The sequence below is a fragment of the Schistocerca nitens genome, chromosome 2, assembly GCF_023898315.1.
Source record: "Schistocerca nitens isolate TAMUIC-IGC-003100 chromosome 2, iqSchNite1.1, whole genome shotgun sequence".
Classification (NCBI taxonomy): domain Eukaryota; kingdom Metazoa; phylum Arthropoda; class Insecta; order Orthoptera; family Acrididae; genus Schistocerca; species Schistocerca nitens.
The window spans coordinates 887,933,063-887,957,790 of record NC_064615.1 but is presented as its reverse complement, the minus strand read 5'-3'; the positions used below and the strand labels follow the sequence as shown (position 1 = coordinate 887,957,790).

The following is a 24,728-nucleotide window of genomic DNA, read 5'->3' as shown; positions in this document are numbered from 1 at the left end:
TTTATAATTGTAACAATAACTCCATATGTCCACTCCGAACAACATGCCACAGTGCTGCACATTGTCACTCACATGATGTCCCAGTACACATGAAATTTTGAACGGAAATGCAATGAAAGGTGTATGAGCAGAGCAAACACCAAGCACAGACTTACTACACCATTGTAGCTACACATGTGCAGTAATACCTATTTTCTGGTGCTCTGTGGCAACTGCTCAAATGAACCTATTTCTATCAGCTCTCAGGAAAATATTGCGAATGGTGATTTGAGAAGTGTTACATGCCAAAAAAGACCAATATTATATGTGAAATCGTAGCTTCCTGTGTAGCTGTACTGTATTTTAATTGAAACCATTAACTTTTCCTATTTGTGTGCCTGCAATACGTAATAGTGATGTTGCTATTTGCTGATTACATCACGTGTCATATGCTCTGAATATCTGCTGTTACTGACTGGTGGGATCATATGATGTGAGCTGTGATTAACAGGCAAATGTGCATCACAATCTCAATTTCAGCTTCGGAAGCTTCCGTGCTGTATTTATGCCTTCGTAATATGAAAACATGCGGTGTACATGTTGCCACGCATCAAAGGTCTTTCCAAAACACTTTTCTTTTTTCTTCTGTGTTTAATTTTCTAAAGTATTGGAAAGTTCTACGCCGGTGTATAAAACCTTTATCATTCAAAGAATTGATAAGTTTTATAACTACAGGGAAAAGGTGTATTTTCATGCAGGGAAATGTGTATTTTTAACTACTGATGTGAGCAGTTCATAATGATAATTAGTTTTCAATGGTTGTATGATGCCAGTACTCGGCAGCAGAATTAATGCTATCATGTTTTTTGGCAAAAACAAAGTTTTTATTTTTCCATATTCTGTTTGCAACGTATCAGCAGATGGATGGGCTGGACAGTGGTCAAGGATTAGTACAGCTTCTTCTCTCAGCTTAAGTGACTGCAGGTGCTTTCTCTCTGACAGAACAAACTCTTCTTGATACCGGTTGGTGAAAATGTCACATGTTGTCCAAGCATTCTTCACATGCCTGTGAGTAAACTATAATGATGACATGTTTACATGCTTGAAACATCTCATTCTTTTTCTTTTACTTATACAGAGAGTTTCAGATGATGGCTACCCGATTTATTTGTGGCAGAGAAGAGGGTTATTCATACTTTGACAGAATGAAGGCTTTCATGAGTGGATGACATTGATGCTGGTAAGCCTTTCAGGGTATAAGGTCTTGGTCTGTGAAACTCTTATGTTCCTTAAGTTTCATCCAGAACTGCACTGGACATCTTCAGAGGCATTGCTCCTCCATTGAGTCTTGCTGACTACAAGTGATAAGAAGAGATGATCCTTGTCAAAAATAAAACTTAATTATCGATTGTTGTCTTGTGAAAGATACAGACGGTTTAGCAATTCTACAGAGCTGCTGTCCGTATCTTACTAAGTTTCGTGGTCTCTTCTTTCCTATTAAAATTATCACTGTGTGTATATATTTCAGTGGCGTGTCTACGTAGCTGTGAATAATAATTCGTCGTCGTAGATAAAAATTTTTTTTCAAAAAACTTACTTCGTGATTTCCTGACTGAAGAGCATGCTCTGCTACAGCCGATTTGTCTGTGTTGTCCACTCAGCCGAGAGTTTCGTGTTCCTCTAGCTGTGCAGTCATGATTCTCATGGTTGGTCCAATATACACTTTGCCAAACATACATGGAATTTTACATACCAGTTGCTGAAAGAGAAGGGAGTTTATCCTGTAAAGATTGGAGTGCTTGCTATTTTCTTTGTTGGTCTAAACACCAGTCTGCTGTTATGTTTCTGTAAACTCTCTCATCTCATGTGTTACTTTTTATTAAAAGGGAGAGAAACTGCATTTTTCCATTGTTGTTTTTGATGCTTGTCCTTTAGTCTTCCATTATGTGGTCATAGAATTCTGTTTACTTCTTTCTCCAAGTACCCATTTTGCTCAAAAGCCTGCTTTAGATGTTTCAATTTGGCATCCAGGTATTTCAATGTGCAAATCCTTTTGGCTCTATCAACAAGACGTCTAATGACACCTCTCTTTTGTTGTGGATGGTGATTAGAGTTCTTATGTGGATATGTATCCATATGTGTTACTTTTCGAAAAACATTATGTTCCAAATTTCCATTGGTTTGTCTTGCAACTAAAACATCCAAGGAAGGTATTTTGTTGTCATTTTCTTTTTCCATGGTGAACAGGATTTTTCGATTTGTTTTATTTAGAAAACCAAAGAATTCATCCACACGGCCACATGGTAAAAAGAGTTATGGACAAACTCTTTGATTTTCTAAATAAAATAAATCCACAAATCCAGTTCATAATAGAAATAGAAAATGAAAACAAAACACCTTTCTTGGATGTTTTAGTTATGAGACAGACTGGCGGAAAGTTGAAACATAAGGTTTTTCGAAAAGTTAAGCACATGGACAGATATTTACAGAAAAACTCTATAATCACCATTTACAGCAAAAAAGAGGTGTCAGTAAAAGTCTTGGCGATACAGGTGAAACAGATTGTGCACCAGGAATACAAGGACACTGAATTAAAACATCTAAAGCAGGCTTTCGAGAAAAATGGCTACTCGGGGAAAGAAGTAAACAGAAGTCTATAACCAAATAGTGGAATGTTGAAGGACAAGCAGGAAAAACACCAATGGAAGAATGCTATTTCTCTCCCTTTTATTAAAAAAGTAACAGATCAGATCAGAAAGATTTTACAGAAACATAACATTACATCGTTTTTTAGACCAACAGACGAAAAGGTCAAGCACTCTCATTTGTAAAGGATAAACAGCTTTCTGTGTCAGAATGTGGAATATATAAAATTAAGTGAATGAGTGGTGAAATTTATGTTGGAACAACCAAGATAAATGTGAATACATGACTAAAGAAACACAAAGTGTCTGCTGGCTAGGCAAAACAGACCAATCATATGTAACTCTTCAGTCAGGAAGTCACAAAATTTTATCTATGATGAAGAACTATTATCCACAGCTATGTAGAGAAGCCACTGAAATATTTAATCAGAGGGATAATTTTAATAGGAAAGAAGAGACCATGAAACTTGGCGACATGTGGACAGCAGCTCTGCAGAATTGCTAAACAGTTTTTTATCTTTGTAAAGACAACAATCAGTTTATCTTTAAGGAGAGGACAATCAATAGTTAAGTTTTATCTTTGACAAGAATCGTCTCTACCTGGATGAAACATTAGGTTGGGACACTAGGTTCAGAAGAGTTTTGTGGATCGTGACATTATACCCCGCAAAGTGTTCCAGCAGTAATATTATGTCAATGTTCATTTTCAAACCCATCTTATTGCCTGATTTTTTTATTTTTATTTATTTATTTTTTGAAATAGTGTTCTGGTTCAAAGCAATTGATAATAAAGCGCTATTTATCACAATTACACATGTGATGATCATTTAAATTTTCATCTACCATTACTTTGTGTAGTATTTCAGGAAACCGCGGAGCAGATTCACTGTTGCAACACCTTGCTTCTCCTACAGTGGTCGTTTTGTGAATTCCGTGGTGAGATTTTCATCTTGAAAAACATCTTTCAGAAGCTATAAAATCTGTGTTGTCATGTAAATAAAAGTGAAATTTTTCAGCTTGGGCTTAATAATTAGCACATGAAGTGGCAAAACTTCTCTTCTCTTCATTAAAAACCACCTACAAAGGCATACATCAATTTCACTGTCTTTTCCTAGTTCAACCCTTTTCCGTCCATTCCCAGATCATTTTCAACTATGTTTACAAAGCTTCTAGGTTTATTCTCTTCTTTCTCCCATCCCCTGACTGGTCCTTCAGATACACTACACCCGCATGTTAAACTTGCTTTAGTTTAATCATTCTTCACATGATCAGTAATTTTTAGTTTATCACTCACAAAATAAGCTTTCCATTCCTGTGACTTCATAACAAGCAACAGAAGTCTAGACAGTGAATGAATAATTTATGACCCATATGGTGGTTGTGCTCATTTCGTTACCAAGCACTATTGCTTTGTCACTTTGTTGACTTTTACACAGTGTTAACCATGAGATTTGTATTCAAAGCTTCTGTCAAGCAATAATTCTGATATGTTGATAAGACAAACCAAAGGTTGAGTTTAATTATAAACGTCTATTTTGGTTATTGTTTAGAGAGCATGGAGGTTGCACCAGTAAATTATGCTGCAGAAAAGCTACATCTAGTCTGTAATAAGATTTTTTCCAAGTTTATAAAATGTACTGAGAGTGCAAAAATCATTCAAAATGGTATTTTATTTTGAGGGACATTCTTTATACTGCGTTATATCCATATCTGCGGTATATTGGGTTTCTACTTTAATTGAAAATCACTGATTTTGGATGTGCTTGTTTTTTTGCTGTGCAGTTGTTCTGAAATAATTGCAATAATTTGGATGCTCAAATAGGTGACTTGGATGTCAGTAACGAGTTATCCAATGGGGAAAGGGAAGTTACAGTGTAACGTGGAGTCAGAGCCACATTTTGTTTCTGCCAAATCTCCACATCATTGAGAGGTGAATGGGTTAAAAGGCATAGCGAAAATAATGACCCATCCAGAATTTGATGCCACAACCTCTTGCTTTCCTACCATGCAGACTGCCACTAGACCACCACACCAGATGTGCAGTTGGTCATGCTTGCTGCACTCTTGAGCCACGATTGCTCTCTTGAGGTGTATCGACTGTTTGCTGGTTTGAATGGCATCATTTTCACAACTTAACTTTAATCCATTATAATTCAATTCATATAAAACATTAATAAATAATATTATGAGAAGGAAAGTTTCCACTCACCATATTGCTGAGTCGCAGATAGTCACAACAAAAAGAGTTTCACTCTTAAAGCTTTCGGCCAATGACCTTTGTCAACAACACACAACACGCACGCACGCTCACTCACTCACTCACTCACTCACTCACTCACTCAACTCACACACACGACTGCAGTCTCAGGCTACTGAAACCGCACTGCACAATTGCCTGAGACTGCAGCCACGTGCATGCGCGCGTGTGCATATGTCTATTGTTGAGAAAGGCCATTGGCTGAAAGCTTTAAGTGTGAAACACTTTTTGTTGTGCCTATCTGCGACTCAGCATCTCCACTATATGGTGAGTGGCAACTTTCCTTCTCATAACATTGTTACATTCCAATCTGGATTTTCCATTGTTTGATAAACATTAATAAATTGTACCCACAAATCTGCCGTATGATCAGAGTAGTTATTAATCACAATTGGATCAAAATCCTCTCTGCAACTAATGAGATTTCTATTTTAGCTGATAACAATGAGTGTGATGAAGCTATTAAAATTTTGTGAAGAGTCTAGACTCTGGCCTCAGTTTTAAGCTGAAGATTTTAGTCTGTTGCAGAGTGGCTGCCTCATGCCTTTTATTTCCACGATCAATTAACCATAGCTGTCTGCTGTAATGTTTAACTCTTTCCACTACTTTTACTATCTAGAGGACATGATTTTCACTGTGTTTATGTTTGTGGGGTTGGCGGCTCTATTTTTTTCTTTTTTTCCCGGTTCAAGTTTCAATAGTTTTTGTGACCTTTATTCACATTCATCTCATGATAAAATTTTGGTATGGGTGCTTAACAACAACAACAACAACAACAACAACAACAATCACCACCTTCAGCAACCATCTAGCTTCTCAGTGCCCGTCCAGCTTCTTAATGCCCATCCAGCTCTTCAGTCCTCATCTGGCTCCTCAACTCTCATGTAGCTCTAATGGTAGTCTTTTTCTGATGGTTTCAATGCTGACCATGTGTAAAATATTGATGCAGGGTGTACACACCCCATGAAAAACACAAAAATTTTTTCACCTGGAAAAAATCCAGGAAGATTTTAGAATTACAGGAATTTTTCATTGTTTTAGTTTTCACTCAAATTTTTGTAATTTTGAGGGGTAAGAACTGACACTATGGCAAAGAATTTTACTATAGCCCACTACTGGAGAATAACATTGCAGAAGTAAAACATAAAAGTGAGAATAACACCAAAAAATTTTTCTTTGCGAAGAAATTGCGTCGTTCACAACAAAACATATCACACATGCAAGCATCTGCTAACAGCAGAACGAGTCAAAGGCTTTAGGATGAAGACTATGCAATACTTCGTAATAGGAAACTGCTTTTGATGAACACACACGAGATCACAACTGCTTACAAGTCTAACAGGTTGTGAGAAAATATTACCACTGGTGGTTTGAGAAGCATTACTTTCAAAGAAACTTCCTGGCAGATTAAAACTGTGTGCCGGACCGAGACTCGAACTCGGGACCTTTGCCTTTCGTGGGCAAGTGCTCTACCAGAAGTGCTCTAGCAGAAGTAAAGCTGTGAGGCTGGGGCGTGATCGTGCTTGGGTAGCTCAGTTGGTAGAGCACTTGCCCGCGAAAGGCAAAGGTCCCGAGTTCGAGTCTCGGTCCGGCACACAGTTTTAATCTGCCAGGAAGTTTCATATCAGCTCACACTCCACTACAGAGTGAAAATCTCTTTCTGATTACTTTCAAAGTAAATTTCCTTTTACACTGGATGAATTATGTTATGTGTATGAGAGTGTGATGAATTTCTTAAATCACAGTGTGTTTGATCAGCCCCGGTTCTACGATATTTACAAACCAGGGCAAAAACTTGACAGTGGTGTGCCCCCTCCCCTGAGAGTTTGACATAGGACATCAACAAATTTTTTAAAAAATCAATTTTTCAAAAATCTGTTCATTTTGTAGCACACATCTTTCACAAGAGGTTGATATATAAAACATATGTGTTGGAGGAAGTGTAAGATACATTGTTCGGTCTTAAGTGTGCCAAAGTGCAGTGCCACGCCTCTTCAAACAGCACTCTTTTATCGCACGTCACTGTATTTTGCTCTGTGGAATTCAAACATGTATATTTTGCAATGGGAGCCACCAAACCTATATTCAAGACAGTGGAAATTAAAATGTCCTGTGGTGCCTCTCCTGCTCCCAATTGCCCGGTTTGACATCCTACCCCCTTAAAAAATTCACTGTTAATACTGGGTGGGATTATTTATTTATTTATTTATTTTGTGACTGGGAGAATAAGAATCTTTAGAAAATTTGCACTTTTTATTGCCTATTAGCCAATAACTTTCTCTTTTGTGTGACATAAAATGAAATATAGGAAACCTAAAACTAGTAAAGAGAAGAGACAACCCAGACAGTACACATTTCTTCTGTCCTTAGGTCCAGCATTTTTTTCTGTCTGATCTTACTACAGCTTTGCACAGTGTGCTTTCCTTTTTGTGATAAAATCTATTATATCATCAGAGTTTGTCAAATGGTTTACTACCTGAAAAATCAAAATGTCATTTTCTAATACTGAAAAAGCTGATAATACGAATAGTACCAAACACTGGTGTGGTTTTTCGATTTGATTATGTGCAATTTGTCACTGTTTGCTAGATAAAATGAAATAGGCCTTTCTAATATGGCAGTTATTGTAACACATGCCAAATAAGTGAGACGGTTTTGGCGCAAATGGTCATTTTTGTGTACCTCATTTACATAAATAACAAGACAGAACGTAATTCACGAAGTGCCAATATCAAATTACAGTTAGGCTACTACAAGCAAAAAGTTTTATGGTAAGAAATAGTTTTACATTTCATCCATACACTCCAGTTTCTCAAGCATGAGATCGAAAAGTAGTAGCAGAAAATGTTTATATAAATTTGGAATTGTCTTATTCTTCCATATAACTTGCGTGTTGTCCCTGTTTCTTCTCCCTCCTCATTCTAACAAACAGTCTTGTCATCACCAGTTTCATAACTATTCCTGCCATTGTGGAAACTTATTCTCTGGTTAACTTTACCAACACTGCCAGAATCACAGGTTCAGTTACCCGCGTTTATTCTCCGGTTAGACTTTTGTGTTAATGTGTTTTCCACGCTATTCCAAGAATAGAATGTAAAGTGACTGCTAATCACAGACTGTACAACTGGTAGTGTAGTGATCTGGCAAAAATTATTTTCTGTCAAAATGTAATTATCTTGGATGCACTGAGAAGATAATATGTAATCATTCTTACCTGTTATTCCTGTTAGTTGTTTATCTCCACTCTGATATTGTGAATCTATAGGTTTCACTAACAATGATAACAATGCTGATCATTCACGCACCCAAACCACCACATAAACAAACAGCGATTGGTATTTACCTGTTTATTCGGCTCAGCTCATATAGCCCTGTACCCTTTTGTCTACAGGAAAGTTTTATATTGCTTGATGTGACGGGGATTCCCATGGCAGAGACATCACGATCACTATGCACGAATTGAAAAATAAACTTATGATTCATTCAGAAATGAACTTAGAATGTGTTAAAAATTGTTCAAAAACCAACTGGGATGCAATTCAAAATCATTTGAATAATCGATAAACCAACACATACTGGATGTTAGGTGCTTTGTGAAACTTTGACTATCATTCAAAACTTAACACCTCAAGAACAACCACTTAGAAAAATTGCTTGCCCAGAATACCAGCCATATATGCCATTGTTTAAAATTTTACTGGTTCATCTGTGATAAATATCTCTTAAAGGACGTTGAAAAAGTGCAAAGAAGGGCAGCTTGTTTTGTGTTATCGCGCAGTAGGGGTGAGACTGTCACTGATATGATATGCATGTTGGGGTAGCAGTCACTGAAACAAAGGCGCTTTTCTTTGTGGTGAGATCTACACTACTGGCCATTAAAATTGCTCCACCAAGAAGAAATGCAGATGATAAACAAGTATTGATTGGACAAATATACTAGAACTGACATGTGATTAAATTTTCATGCAATTTGGGTGCTGTTGTGTACATAGTTCCATGTAGTCAGCGCGTACACAACTTTCCCAATAGAGCGCGGCCCGCTAAGCACAACAGCGCAGGCGCAGCACTCATTCGTCTCCGCACTACGAGATGGCGCTACCTAAGAGATGAACTAAATTCTGCTTCCGCCGAACCGCGTATTAATATGTAACGGAGCCAAGGAGATTGCTGTTAACGTAGAACCTTTTCTCCTCGCGGATCACACTCGCGCAGTGATACCTGAACACGCGAGGTATTATAACGAGTGTACAGACCTCCGATTATTCAGTCTGCATCAATCTGCATTAGTCTGCATTAGTCTATAGTCAAGTTTCAGTCTGCGCCTGATAAGATTATCATATTCCTGTACATAGCCATGAAGAGAAATGTATAGACACTTCGTCAAGTATCAGAGATATGTGAGATTAAGATTAACGTACCAAGACCAAAGGAACTTCGGATTGTCAATTGTAAATAGCATCTAGAAACAAGTTAAGTAGTTTTTAGGCTTGTTATTATTTTAATAAATGTGTGTGAAAATTAATCAAATTGTTCACGGTCAATCTGCTACTCTAAGCGTGCAAGTGGCATTTCTATCGTCTGACCTAACAGCAGAAGATAAACACAACACAATAAGTCCACGAGACATATTGCTGACACTCGCCTACTTCACTAGAGCGACAAGTCAAATAATCTGATGGTGTGTGTACCGAAGGTCTTACAGTACGCACACCACAGTTGCGTAGATCCAGAGAAATCAGTACCCAGAAGAACCACCTCTGGCCGTAATAACGGTCTTGATACACCTGGGCATTGAGTCAAACAGAGCTTGCCCGCATCTCGTGGTCGTGCGGTAGCGTTCTCGCTTCCCACGCCCGGGTTCCCGGGTTCGATTCCCGGCGGGGTCAGGGATTTTCTCTGCCTCGTGATGGCTGGGTGTTGTGTGCTGTCCTTAGGTTAGTTAGGTTTAAGTAGTTCTAAGTTCTAGGGGACTGATGACCATAGATGTTAAGTCCCATAGTGCTCAGAGCCATTTGAACCATTTTTCAAACAGAGCTTGGATGGCGTGCACATGTACAGCTGCCCATGCAGCTTCAACAAGATACCACAGTTCATCAAGAGTAGTGACTGGCGTATCGTGACGAGCCAGTTGCTCGGCCACCATTGACCAGACGTTTTCAGTTGGTGAGAGATCTGGAGAATGTGCCGGCCAGGACAGCAGTCGAACATTTTCTGTATCCAGAAAGGCCCGTACAGGACCTGCAACATGCGGTCGTGCATTATAAATCTTCTTTCTGTCCTCACTTACGTAACAGTAAACATATAACATAAAAATAATACATTATGTGTGTTACTCATACTTAATAAGGGCATGCTTATGAACATTTACAAAGAAATTGAAATTTACACTCTTTAACAATCAGCCTATATGTGTGCTCAGCAAACAAGCTGATTTAAAAAATAAAAAAATTGTTATAAATCTTCAAGCAGGTTATATGTTGAAGACTAGAATATTAGTTAATGGGTTTATACTTGATATGTTAGATGTGTTTGTTCTAGCCTTTCCCCTGCAAAATCCCCCCCCCCCCCCTCTTTCAATATAAGTAACTACACTACTGGCCATTAAAATTGCTAAGCAGTCGAACATTTTCTGTATCCAGCAAGGCCCGTATAGGACCTGCAACATGCGGTCGTGCATTATCCTGCTGAAATGTAGGGTTTCGCAGGGATCGAATGAAGGGTAGAGCCACGGGTCATAACACATCTGAAATGTAACGTTTACTCTTCAAAGTGCCGTCAATGCGAACAAGAGGTGACAGAGACGTGTAACCAATGGCACCCCATACCATCACGCTGGGTGATATGCCAGTATGGCGATGATGAATACCCGCTTCCAATGTGCGTTCACCGCGATGTCACCAAACATGGATGCGACCATCATGATACTGTAAACAGAACCTGGATTCATCTGAAAAAAATGACGTTTTGCCATTCGTGCACCCAGGTTCGTAGTTGAGTACACAATCGCAGGTGCTCCTGTCTGTGATGCAGCATCAAGGGTAACCGCAGCCAAGTTCTCCGAGCTGATAGTCCATGCTGCGGCAAACGTCGTCGAACTGTTCCAGCAGACGGTTGTTGTCTTGCAAACATTCCCATCTGTTGACTCAGGGATTGAGACGTGGCTGCACGATCCATTACAGCCATGCAGATAAGATGCCTGTCATCTCGACTGCTAGTGATACGAGGCCGTTGGGATCCAGCACGGCATTCCATATTACCCTGCTGAACCCACCGATTCCATCTTCGCTAACAGTCATTGGATCTCGACCAATGCGAGCAGCAATGTCGCGATACGATGAACCGCAATCGCGATAGGCTACAATCCGACCTTTATCAAAGCCAGAAACGTGATGGTACGCATTTCTCCTCCTTACACAAGGCATCACAACAACGTTTCACCAGGCAATGCCGGTCAACTGCTGTTTGTGTATGAGAAATCGGTTGGAAACTTTCCTCCTGTCAGCACGTTGTAGGTGTCGCCACCGGTGCCAACATTGTGTGAATGCTCTGAAAAGCTAATCATTTGCATATCACAGCATCTTCTTCCTGTCGGTTAAATTTCGCGTCTGTAGCACATCATCTTCGTGGTGTAGCAATTTTAATGGCCAGTAGTGTATTTACGAAATTTCGATCACCAACTTTCTCTTCCGAGTGTGAAAATATTTTGTTGACACCCACCGATGTAGGGAGAAATGATCATCATCATAAAATAAGAGAAATCAGAGCTCGAACAGAAAGATTTAGGTGTTCCTTTTTCCCGTGCGCCATTCGAGAGTGGAATGGTCGAAAAGTAGTATGAAAATGGTCCGATGAACCCTCCGCCAGGCACTTAAGTGTGAATTGCAGAGTAACCATCTAGATCTAGATGTAGATGTAGATGTAAAGGTAGAGGTAAAGGTAACATATGCTAAGAAAGATGACTATTATATGAGACAGCTTACCTTTTCCTGTAGCTATATTGTATTCATATTAATTTAAGCCATTAACATCTCCTATTTGTCTGTTCATGTTACTTAACAGTCATGTTGCTGTTGACAGATGACATCACATGTCATATGCTCTGAATATCCGTTGTCATTAGCTGCTGAGATCATGTGACGTCAGTTATGACTGGTTGACAAAAGTACACCGCAGTCTCGGTTTTAGTACTTCAGAAGCTACAGTGCTGTTTTTGGTGGAATTTGTGTTTATACTATTGTAACACGAAAATATGCACTGTACATGTTGCCACACATCAAAGATCATTCCAAAAAGTGTTGTTTTTGCTGGGGTTGGTTTCCTGAAGTGCCAGGCTGCTCTACGCTGAGGTACAACACCTTTACCGTTCAAGGGATAGACAATACAATGTAAGCTTTCACAGCTGGTAGTGACATCACTTAAAACTCCCAGTCTATTAGCTTGTGGTCGATGCTTAAAACCGTCTCCAAATGTTTCTTCTCTGACTGCAGGAGACATATTCAGAGGTAAAATGGTGAACTGCAACCAGAACTCGAGAGAGTGGTGAATATATAGGCAGTATAGAGGGCACCACAGCGTGTCATGTGATGTTGGCTATGAGATTATCGCTGGTAATGCCAACATTCTTGGTTGAAAGTAATCTATAGTCATTCCCATGTTGCAGTGTTGACATCCAAATTTGATCTAATTTACCACCTTTTCTGTTAAAATTGTTATGATGTTTATAAATCTCAGTAGCCTCTCTATAGATATGTGGTTGATAATGAATGTTTTTGATATGACACTCATCTCAATGAATTTTATTTCATGATCACCCTCTCAGTATAAAGATGTTCCTCTACGGCCGATTTATCCATATGTCCCAGACAGCAATTCCTCTTGTGTTCGAGGCAGGTGTTAACACTTCTTTGTGTAGTACCAATATAAACCAGTCCAGAACTGCAAGGGATTCTACAATGTAGTTTCCACACCGTACTTTCTCAACACTTTCACAATGCAATCTGTAATCGTACTGATGAATGAAAGGGAAACTTTCCCTTTGGGCCGTCTTCATTCCTCATGGGTCCTGATTCTCTACCTAGGTGAAGTGTGCTGTCTATCTCCTTGTTAGAATAACTGTCCTTCTTGAACATCGACTGTAGATGTTCAAGCTCATCTTTTAAGTAAGTCGGTTCACAAATTTTGTGCACTCTATCTACCAAGGATTTAATCACCCCTCTTTTTTGTCTGGGGCGGCGGTTAGAATCTTTATGCGGGTAGGGTCCAAAGTCCTGTCCCCTTGCTTGATAACAGACAAATCCAAGAAATTCAGTTGGCCATTATTGTCTGCCTTAATAGTAAGTTGTATTTTTGGTTTGATACTGTTGAGATGTGTAAGGAAGGCATCCAATTCGTCTGCACCGTGTGTCCATACTGAGAAAGTATCATTGACATAGCGGTACCACCCGGCTGGTCTTTTCCTGGCAGTCTGCAATACCTGTTATTTGAAGTTCTCCAACAGCTGGCGTAAGAGGACTGCCTATAGCCACTCCGTTAATCTGTTCATAAAAATAATTATTGTATTGAAATAGCCGGCCGGGGTGGCCAAGCGGTTAAAGGCGCTACAGTCTGGAACCGCGCGACCGCTACAGTCGCAGGTTCGAATCCTGCCTCGGGCATGGATGTGTGTGATGTCCTTAGGTTAGTTAGGTTTAAGTAGTTCTAAGTTCTAGGGGACTGATGACCTTAGAAGTTAAGTCCCATAGTGCTCAGAGCTATTTGAACCATTTTTTTTTTTTGTATTGAAATAGGTCATGGTGAGGCAGTGTGTGAATAACCCCACAATATCTACTGGAAAAATATCAGCCTTACATGAGTTAGCTTTGTTCACTGGAATCATCTTACATAATGAGACAGCATCAAAACTAACAAGGATAACATCTTGGCCCATGTGCATTTCTTTTAATATTCGATGAAATGTTATGAATTTTTAATATGGCTATCAGTTCCACTAACATACGGTTGCAGCAGTGAGGCAAGGTGTCTAGCAAATTTGTGGGTGGGAGACCCTATAGCACTCACAATAGGCCTCAAAGGAATGTGTGGTTTGTGCACTTTGGTTAATCCATAGAGCCTAGGTGGGTGTACTTCCACGTTGCACAGTAGTTTCTCGTCGTCAGAGAAGAGTGAAGATGCTTTCACCAATCGATTAACGATTTTTAAGATCTTCGTAGTTGGATGCTTGTGAAGGTTTTTTTAATAACTGGTGGGATCCGAAACATTTTTGATCTTTTCATGATAGTCTTCATTAGGACCATGGCATTACCCTTATCTGCAGTAAGAATTATCATGTTTTTATCTGCATTGATGTACCTGAGCACAAGAATGCCAATCGATTACTTTCAATCGATACTGTTGTATATTCGACATTCCCTAGAGTTCTGGTTGCAGGTCGCCAATTTACCTCTGAAGATATAATAGCCTGGAAATTTTAATTTGATGGCTGCTGTCCTGTCAATTTTTCTACCATATATTCACAGTTTTGTTGTTAATTGATGAAGCCAATGAACATGGAAAAAACGAAGGAGAAGGAGAATTGAATTCCTGGTTGTGGTGGCAGATTGATCTTTAGCTTAGCCCAAGGTGTAGGTTAGAATGGAAGGTAACAATTTGGTTGTGAGTTGGCGAAGCCAACAATGTAACAGTAAAAAACCAGGTTGTTGTGTAATACTGATCTGTAGCTTAGTCCATTTGAAAAAAATCAAAAATAACATCATGTTGCAGTCACCATACTGTTTATGGCATTTGTTAAATGTTTCCTTACAGCTCCAGGGAAAAGTGTATTGTCACTTAACATAGGAAAAAATGTACATTCACTCTAGGTATGGTGTATTTTCTCCCAGGAAATACTGTATTTTTAACCAGGAAATCTGGGAAAAATCAGGGTTTTTATCCCTTGTCTGTGTATACACCCTATAACAGAATAAATGGATAACTTCTAAAAAGCCAATGATTTTTAAATGGGTATAGTTGTATCCTAGAACTTCAGTGTGAAAGTATGTCTCATGTGAGTTCTCCAGGGTTAATAGCACAGGATCCTGAACTTAAAGGATAATTGTTAGATCAGAAGATGATTTTTTTCCATTTACTTGAGAATTATTGAATTGTTTCTTGTTCGAAACATTTTTTTACAAACATTGTATCTGTTATTGTTGAAATATCGGTGTTAGCCCACATTTGTTTATTGGTTAATTTTTTCGTACTACTATTCATCCATTTACATAACACTTTTTTCCCTTCACTTTGTAGGTCATTTTCAGATGTTAACTACTTCTTCTTTTGTGTTTTTACTTTTTGGGTGTGTGAAGTATGAATGGAAAGAAACCTTGTGTACAATTAACATATTACAGAATCAGTGTTCCTAAAGCACATAATTTTGCATGACAGTAAATTAAAAGAAACTGTTAAAAGGATCAAATGTAGCCACTTGTGAGAAGACATCTGTTTTCCAGTATCAATTGACATGAAACATGTTGCAAACTATTTGTTAACAGCAAAGTAATAGTTTTACATACTGACTATCTGCAGTACTACTTACTCTCAGTCACAACTTTTATTTTGGTTTTGCCAATCAAGGTTCTGATATACTTAATATTTGTGTTCTTTGGATTCTAGCTTACTCATATAGGTGCTTGTCATAGGTCCCTTGCAAGGATCACCAGCTATATTGGCTGTACCTGTGCTATCTCCGTGTCTTCGAGCTGAGCAGTTGTTGGTGACTGTGGACACACACACAGGAATGTTACAATGCCATGTCCCACAGCATGATGCTCCCCTTGTGCCTGAGCTCCAAACTGCACTGAACAATGACCATGCACGGCTGCCTGCTCTCATCTCAGAACTAAGGTTTGTCTCAAGTCAAAGTCTCTGTGCTATTATGTTGTGGAGCTACATGTTACTAGTATTGAAATAAGGCTATTTTGCTTTAATGTCTGTGTGTTAACATCAATAATGAATAATGCCAGGCAAGAAAGTCACCTTAATCAGAAAGAAAGCAAAGATGTGTATAATGGGTAAAATGTTGATTGTTGGCAGTCTACATTCTTTCTATTACGTGTGAAGAGAAAATGTAGAAGAAAATAAATAAGAAGCGTTAAAGGGAGCATCTGTGAAGTAAAGTGCTAGGAAGCACCTGCCAGACAGGAGTGTGTGCATGCCTGCTTTGTTGAGGGGACTGATGGCTCTAAAAATTGTTGATTCATTGTTTCTTAAATTTGTATTCCAGCCTTTTCACTGTTCTCACTGCTTTAAATTTGAGATTGACTGCTAATTAGGTGAACTTTTGTATCTTCCTGCAGTAACCAGTTTTGTTTGTAAACACCTGTTTCAGGGCAAGCAAAAATTAATGTTAGAGCATTATGCAAATGGTCGAAAGAATATTTTTTGAGGTAGTACTGTGGAAGCTTGTTAGTATGTCCCTGATACCTGATGTTCCCACATAGTATGTCTATTTTTAAGTCCTATTCCCAGATGCGTTAATTGCATGTTAAAACAACTCTTTGTTCTCTCTCACCACTCATCACATTCAAATCTGGCAGTATCAGTACTGTTTGGCCACTGCAACTTTTTTTGCTACCTGGAGTTGTGGGAATGCTGGAAGTAGGACATTTATGGCCAAGAGTGGGGAAGCGTGTTGGGATACAGTTTTGTACAGTGTGAGCAACTTTGCATGTCATACAGATCATATTCTATGAATATAATAGAGGGAAACATTCCACGTGGGAAAAATATATCTAAAAACAAAGATGATGTGACTTACCAAACGGAAGCGCTGGCAGGTTAATAGACACACAAACAAACACACACACAAAATTCAAGCTTTCGCAACCAACGGTTGCTTCATCAGGAAAGAGGGAAGGAGAGGGAAAGACGAAAGGATTTGGGTTTCTTTCCTGATGAAGCAACCGTTGGTTGCGAAAGCTTGAATTTTGTGTGTATGTTTGTGTTTGCTTGTGTGTCTATCAACCTGCCAGCACTTTCGTTTGGTGAGTCACATCATCTTTGTTTTTAGATCATATTCTAAGGTAGAAATGATTAATAGAAGTAATATGTATAGTTTAGAAGTAGTTCAGAGCCTTCCGACTTCTACAGAAAAGTATCGCTTGGAGGTTGGTACGAAGTTGTAGTGGCCCAACAATAAAGTGAATATTTACTAGCATGGACCCCTGTCACTGGTGCCCTTTGTTCATGGTTAGCATCTGAATGACACACTGGCCCTGATCTGTTTGTGTTGAATAGTATACATAATGGACAAAAAAGTAGTGAGACAGTTCACATATGATGGAAAGTGGAACATTATTCGAGATGTGGATTAAAATTTGCACATGAAGCATGTTGATACTGCACAAAAATCGAACATTCCGCTTTCAACATTATATAAAATATTGAGCAAATGAAAAATAATTCAAGGAGTATGTTTTGAAGGAGGTCACAGCAAATAAAAACGAGTGTGAGACAATTGGTCTCCGGAACTGGAAAACATGCTACGGAACTGGATAAAAGGAACTTGTACTTACTCCTTGCTGAAGCAATGTGTTTGGCACAAAAGGTGGGTCTCACAGATCTCAAAGCATCCAGTGAGTGGATCAGGGGTTCAAGAACCAAAACGATGTGTGTGTAAATGTGTTCAAGATAAGGCTGGAAGCATTAACATTGACACTGTTCAGTCATGGAAAAAATATTCTTCCATTAGTCATAGAAAGGTATCATCACAATGATAAATGTAATTCAGGTGAAATGGAATGTAACATTCAGGTGAAACGGACTTATTTTTTCACCTTCCACCTGACAAAACTGTTGAGTCCAGAGGAAAGAAATGCCATGGTGATAAATTTAGTAGAGAGACGCTAACTGTCCATTATGTTATAATGAAAATGGGACAGAAAATGGTGCCACTAGTAATTGGAAAGGTGAAGAGTCCACAGTGATGTAAAAATGTGCAAATATTTCCATATATTTATACATGCAAAAGTGTGGGTAATGACGACTATATTCAAACAATTCTTGTGCGCCTGGAATGCAAGGTTGGGTGTTAGAAATAGGAAAATCATCCTGTTTATTGACCAATGTGCAGTGTATACTCAAAATATGTCATATCTATGTAATATAAATGTAGCGTTTTTTCCACCTGACTGTATGAGCCACCTTCAGTCCCTCACCCAAGGCAGTATAAAATGCCAGCAACAAAGAGATTCTAGTAAAGGAGAGGCAGGCAGAGGCACGCCTATCTTCATTCTACAATAAGAAAGATAATGATCCTGAATCTTACGCATTTTGTAAGAAGTGCCTGGAACCCCATGTAAGGAAGTGCAATTTCTAGCTGCTTCAACAAGTCTGGCTTTTATTGGATACTTACAGAAGGCATCATACCAGAAAATAAAGGAATTGTGACTGAACATGGCAGTAAATAATGGGGCAGCCAGCCATCTGTCAGTCCTTGACAATTGATGAAGTGTTGCAGTTACCTAGGGCAGAGAATTAAGAAGGAAGTGAAGACGGGGGTGAACCAGAACCTTTGCCTGTCCAAAAGCTATTGAAGCAATGGACACAGTTAAGCATTGTATGCCAAATTTTGAAGTTGACGAATAAGTGATGAACCGATTAACTAAGATGAACAACACAATATTAAAAGTAGGAAAAAAAAAAACCGTCACCTATTGATGTGTTTTTCAAATCACAGTGAAGCAAGACTATGTACTGTATCTTATTGTACTATAGTATAGTTAGGCAAAGACATATGATACACCCATAGTTTGCTGCAATGCCAACCACTGTTCAATTATCAGTAGTGAGAGAGATGCTAAATGAATGAATTGTGTTTGTATTTAGAAGTGTAACTAAAATTGTTGTAAAAAGAACCTTCTTTTGTTCTGTGACAAGTAGAATTTTAAATACTCCACTTGATAAAAACAAAATTGACAAAGAGTTAAACAGTGATCAGAAACGGGTATGAGAAAGAAATGGTTAAGGCAATGTATGATAGGAAACAGAACAGTAAAAATGGGAGATCTGATGATCTAATTACACTGCCAGAACAACAACCAGAGAATAAAGATAAATATTTTAGAATACATTAAAAACAGTCTTGACTACAATAAAACATTTTTTATTGAAACAACTGATTTTATCTAAGAGAAATTTTCTCAAAAATTTAAAAATGTAACCTCCATTGGACCAGGCCTTGAAGGCCCAACGGTTCTGACCCACCACACTAGTCCAGCCCAACAGCAGTTAACCTCAGTGATCTAACGGGAACTGATGTTACCACTGTAGCAAGGCTGTTGGCTGTTCTCAAAAATTACTGAAACTAAATATGTGCTGTTGGCGTATTGTGGATGTGTATCAGAGGAAATAGAAAAAGAATTTCGTGACACTCCACTCACAATGAGATGAATGGAACACTCCAACATGATACACAAAAAATTCCGTCTATGAAACACTCGGGCATTTATAGACTTAAATGTGATGATTGTAATAAAATTTATGTAGCATAAATGGGTAGGAATTTTTGTACGAGTTAGACCGTGCCCGTGAATACCAGTGCAAATAATAAATCTTCTTTCTGTCCTTGCTTACGTAACAGTACACATACAACTGATAAAAATAATACATTATGTGTGTTACTCATACTTAATAAGGACATGCTTATGAACATTTACAAAGAAATTGAAATTTACACTCTTTAACAATCAGCTAAAATGTGTGCTCAGCGAACAAACTGATTTAAAAAATAAAAATTGTATTATAAATCTTCAAGCAGGTTATATGTTGAAGACTAGAATATTAGTTAATGGGTTTATACTTGATATGTTAGATGTGTTTGTTCTAGCCTTTCCCCTGCACCATCCCCCCCCCCCCCCTCTTTCAATATAAGTAACTACACTACTGGCCATTAAAATTGCTACACCAAGACGAAATGCAGATGATAAACTGGTATTCATTGGACAAATATATTATACTAGAACTGACATGTGATTACATTTTCACACAATTTGAGTGCATAGATCCTGAGAAATCAGTACCCAGAACAACCACCTCTGGCTGTAATAAATGCCTTGATGCACCTGGGCATGGAGTCAAACAGAGCATGGATGGTGTGTATAGGTACAGCTGCCCATGTAGCTTCAACACTATACCACAGTTCATCAAGAGTGGTGACTGGCGTATTGTGACAAGCCAGTTGCTCGGCCACCATTGACCAGACGTTTTCAGTTGGTGAGAGATCTGAATAATGTGCTGGCCAGGGCAGCAGTCGAACATTTTCTGTATCCAGAAAGGCCCGTACAGGACCTGCAACATGCGGTCATGCATTATCCTGCTGAAATGTAGGGTTTCGCAGGGATCGAATGAAGGGTAGAGCCACGGGTCATAACACATCTGAATGTAACGTTCACTCTTCAAAGTGCCGTCAATGCGAACAGGAGGTGACCGAGTCGAGTGACCAATGGCACCCCATACCATCACGCAGGGTGATATGCCAGTATGGCGATGATGAATACCCGCTTCCAAATTGCGTTCACTGCGATGTCACCAAACACGGATGCGACAATCATGATGCTGTAAACAGAACCTGGATTCATCCGAAAAAATGACGTTTTGCCATTCGTGCACCCAGGTTCATCGTTGAGTACACCATCACAGGCGGTCCTGTCTGTGATGCAGCGTCAAGGGTAACCGCAGCCATGGTCTCCGAGCTGCTAGTCCATGCTGCTGCAAACGTCATCGAACTGTTCATGCAGATGGTTGTTGTCTTGCAAACTTCCCCATCTGTTGACTCAGGGATTGAGACGTGGCTGCACGATCCGTTACAGCCATGTGGATAAGATGCCTGTCATCTTGACTGCTGGTGGTACAAGGCCGTTAGGATCCAGCACGGCATTCCATATTACCCTCCTGAACCCACCGATTCCATATTCTGCTAACAGTCATTGGATCTCGACCAACGCGAGCAGCAATGTCATGATACGATAAACCACAATCGCGATAGGCTACAATCCGATCTTTACCAAAGTCGGAAACTCGATGGTATGCATTTCTCCTCCTTAAATGCGGCATCACGACGACGTTTCACCAGGTAACGCCGGTCAACTGCTGTTTGTATACGAGAAATCGGTTGGAAACTTTCCTCATGTCAGCACGTTGTAGGTGTCGCCACTGACGCCAGCCTTGTGTGAATGCTCTGAAAAGCTAATCATATGCATATCACAGCATCTTCTTCCTGTCGGTTAAATTTTGCGTCTGTAGCACATCATCTTCGTAGTGTAGCAATTTTAATGGCCATTAGTGTATTTAGATCTACCTAATATGTTAGAGCTTTACCTTCATTACTTACCAGCCCAATATATAATTTTGTAGAATGAAATGTAGAAGAGGTTTTCAGCTAATGGATAATAAAGTGGACAATAATTTTGTTTTGCAGGTAATTATAAGTTCGCTTGAAGTCTGTAACTCAAGCAGTCTGCATGTTATATTCCCTACTCGCTTTAATTATATTATCAATAATGGTGCGGTTTATGTTTTATTAAGGGGTTAATTATTACTACATGTTATTATTAGCTTTTAGCATTTATAATTTAGCCATAGTATGTGTCAAGGAACACAGTACACTAAAGCTGGAAATATAATTTGCTTCTATAAGTGTTAACTAATATTTCAGTAATCCTTTATAACATTACATTTGATATCTAATATATACATCTCTGTTACATGGAGGCATGGTTGTCAGAGGGGGGCTTCCCTCTGACAACCATGCCTCCAGCCTTGCTACCCTCCCGGTTTTCCTTTCCCTGTTGCTTCATTACCTGGGTTATGAGTAACTGAATCCACTTTCCCTTCTTCCCTTTCTTTCCCCTCTCTCCTCCCTGATGAAGGAACATTTGTTCCGAAAGCTAGGAACGTAAATTTTCGGTTCTGTTTTTTGTGTATCTATCGGCTGTAATGAGCTGAGAAAGGTATATGTATTGCATTTTAGACAAACAGTGTTAAACTATACACCCCTTGCCACTCCCTGTCTCATTCTTGGCAAACACTATGATTTTGCACATTATTTAAGGTGTTTATAAATCAGTGGTGTGGTTTTAAAAATTCATAATAGATCAATTTATTACTTTATATGGACAAATGTTTCACCACAAGCAGTGGCAGCTGCCCCAGTTTTTTATGCGTTTGTACAGTTCTTCAATATGTGCACCCTTGGTCACATGACACATACCTACATGGTAATCAGATTCTTCCCATACTCTGTATAGAACATTCTCTCTGATAATCTGTAGTGCATGCTTTATCTGGTCACTCCCTTCCTCAAGGGAAACAGCATTTGGCGGTACATAAACCCCCACAGAAAGAAATCATGGGGTGTTAAATCCAGCAAATGGGCTGATCGGGGCAGAAGGCTGTGGTCTACTGTTGGAGCATGTCCAATCCAGCATTGGTGAAGAACACACTTAAGAAGCTCTTGTACATTCCTGCAAAAATAGGAGAAGCATCGTCCCTAATCCCTCTTTGTATGGTTTAAAACAAAGCCGTTTACGCACACTGTAATATTTGGCATGAGCAGTTGCCTGCTTGCTTTACTAAGTAACTTGTGAGGACTCCAATGAAATGCCTCTTGTGCTGTTTTGAAGTTTGCATCAGCTACACGAGGTTAGCCATGATTCTTCTCCTTACAAAGGCATCTGTCGGTACCACATACTTAGATAGTTATTGCATGGTAAATCTTTCCTAAGCCATGCACGAAACTTGTGTTGCAGTGTAACCACAGATCTGGACACCTCAAAACAGAGCACATGGTAAGCCTTTAACTGTTGTGATGCTGTCTTGGAACAGATGCAATGCCTGCATTTACCGTGGCTATGACTATGCATTCACTATGGTGTTCATAGTAGCTTAACTGCATTCCTATTTTCTTATTCATTATTAGGTCTACTCCTGCATTACCCCTATTTGATTTTGTATTTGTAACCCTGTACTCGCCTGATCAGAAGTTCTGTTCATCCTTCCACCAAACTTCAGTTATCCTCACTGTATCAAACTTCAACCTGTCCATTTCCCTTTTTAAATTTTCTAACCTACCTGCCTGGTTAAGGGATCTAACATTCCACGCTCTGACCGGTGGATTACCAGTGTTATTTTTCCTGGGGATGGTGTACGGCTTCACATATGGAAAGACTTTTCAATTGCATGCCGCAGGACATAAAACGTATTGCATAATGCTTAAATATATAAGAAAGAAAGATTGCTTCTATTGAATTTAAAGTCAGTTGTGATAATGGTTAGTGAATGTATTTAATGTAATACTCGTCCATGTTGGTGTATTTTATAGAGGCTTAAAAATGACTTACTATTGAAATTGGTCAGTGTCTCTTTCACATAAAAGGGCTGTGTATTTTACAGAATGTAAAATGTTTCATCGTAACAAAAACACTGTACAAAATCGTAATCAAATTTAGCTTCTTGATGGCCAAAGAAGTTTTATTATTGTAGGCATCTTGTTCTTTCATACACTGTGTATGTCTATAAACACAACAATAATAATAGTATTGTCTCTGACATTGTACTCTGTGTTAATCACTATGTTATTGAAGTACAGGATGTATCAAAAAGAATAATTCAGTTTTCAAAAATCATAACTATTATGTTATTTAAGATATGTGCATTAACGATGTTATGTTGGAAAGAGCAAACTCTTCCTATTAAGTAGGTGCAGTGTGCGCCCACTTCAGTTCTAGTAAAAATTGTGTCGCGGCAACAGAAAGCATTTTGAGTTCTATGTTTTGCGCAGTGCGGGTCAGTAATAATTGTTCAATGTGACTTTCATATGAGGTTGGAGACTGATTCGAACAACTATATTTACCAACAGGATTGCGCGCCACCACACTGACATCTGGAAGTGAGGGAATTTTTAAATCAAAGGATTACTGAGCGATGGATTGGTCGACGTGGACCAAATGATTCAGCCTTATGTTATTGGTCTCCAAGGTCACCGGACCTGACATTATGTGATTATTTCTTGTGGGGGTTTATAAAGGACTCTATGTAACTCTGTTATTAACAACAATGAATGAACTGAGACACTGCATAACACCAGCTGTGGAAGCTGTAACTCAAGACATGCTCGCTGCTGTGTGGGAATAATTTGAATACCACATTGATGTATGCGGTGCATCTCAAGGGGAGGCATACTGAATACCTATGGAAACGCAGTAAAAAGGAAAAAAAAAACTTTTTGAGTTTCCCGTTCATCAAAAAACAAAATTCATTGTATATGGTTATTAGTTTCAAAAATATAGACGTGCCAAATTGGATGATTCTTTTTGATGCACCCTGTATTATTATTGTGCAAGGCGGTGCAAAAAGAGCTATAAATTGAGTTACATTAAAATTTCTTGTAGAATAATTCATCTTTATTTAATTGTAACATTTGGTAAATCTAAGTTCATTCAACATGACTTCCTTACACATTACTCTTTCCATGATTTATGAGTCTTATGTGAAAGGATTACATGCATTATTACTTTTAAAATACCATCGTTGCTAATTATGTAACAAGAGATATATTTTACGTTTTCCAGGTTTTGGATCACTCAACGGCGATGTGAAAAGACATTGCAACATCTCCCAGCCACTCCATATGAGCGCTTGCCATTATTGCATCATCCAGATCATCCAATGACTAAAATAGGAAGGCACCGAATGTATGTCAAGCTCCATCGGCATCCAAATGTTATTCTCGTAAGTTGTGAAATTTTGTTTTTTATTTGCTTGTATTGTGTAGCTACCATTTTTTATCATGTGTAATTTTAAAATAATGAAAC

At 38.8% G+C, this 24,728-nt stretch overlaps 1 protein-coding gene across 1 annotated transcript in view; it reads left to right on the top strand.

The window, feature by feature from the left end:
- The window catches only part of LOC126237196 (mediator of RNA polymerase II transcription subunit 14), a 171,231-nt gene that overhangs the window by 62,945 nt on the left and 83,558 nt on the right, over positions 1-24,728 (top strand). The window contains exons 11-12 of the mRNA XM_049947075.1: positions 15,558-15,762; positions 24,486-24,645. Of these exons, the coding sequence (XP_049803032.1) occupies positions 15,558-15,762; positions 24,486-24,645 (365 nt within the window). The remainder of the gene's footprint in view (positions 1-15,557; positions 15,763-24,485; positions 24,646-24,728) is intronic.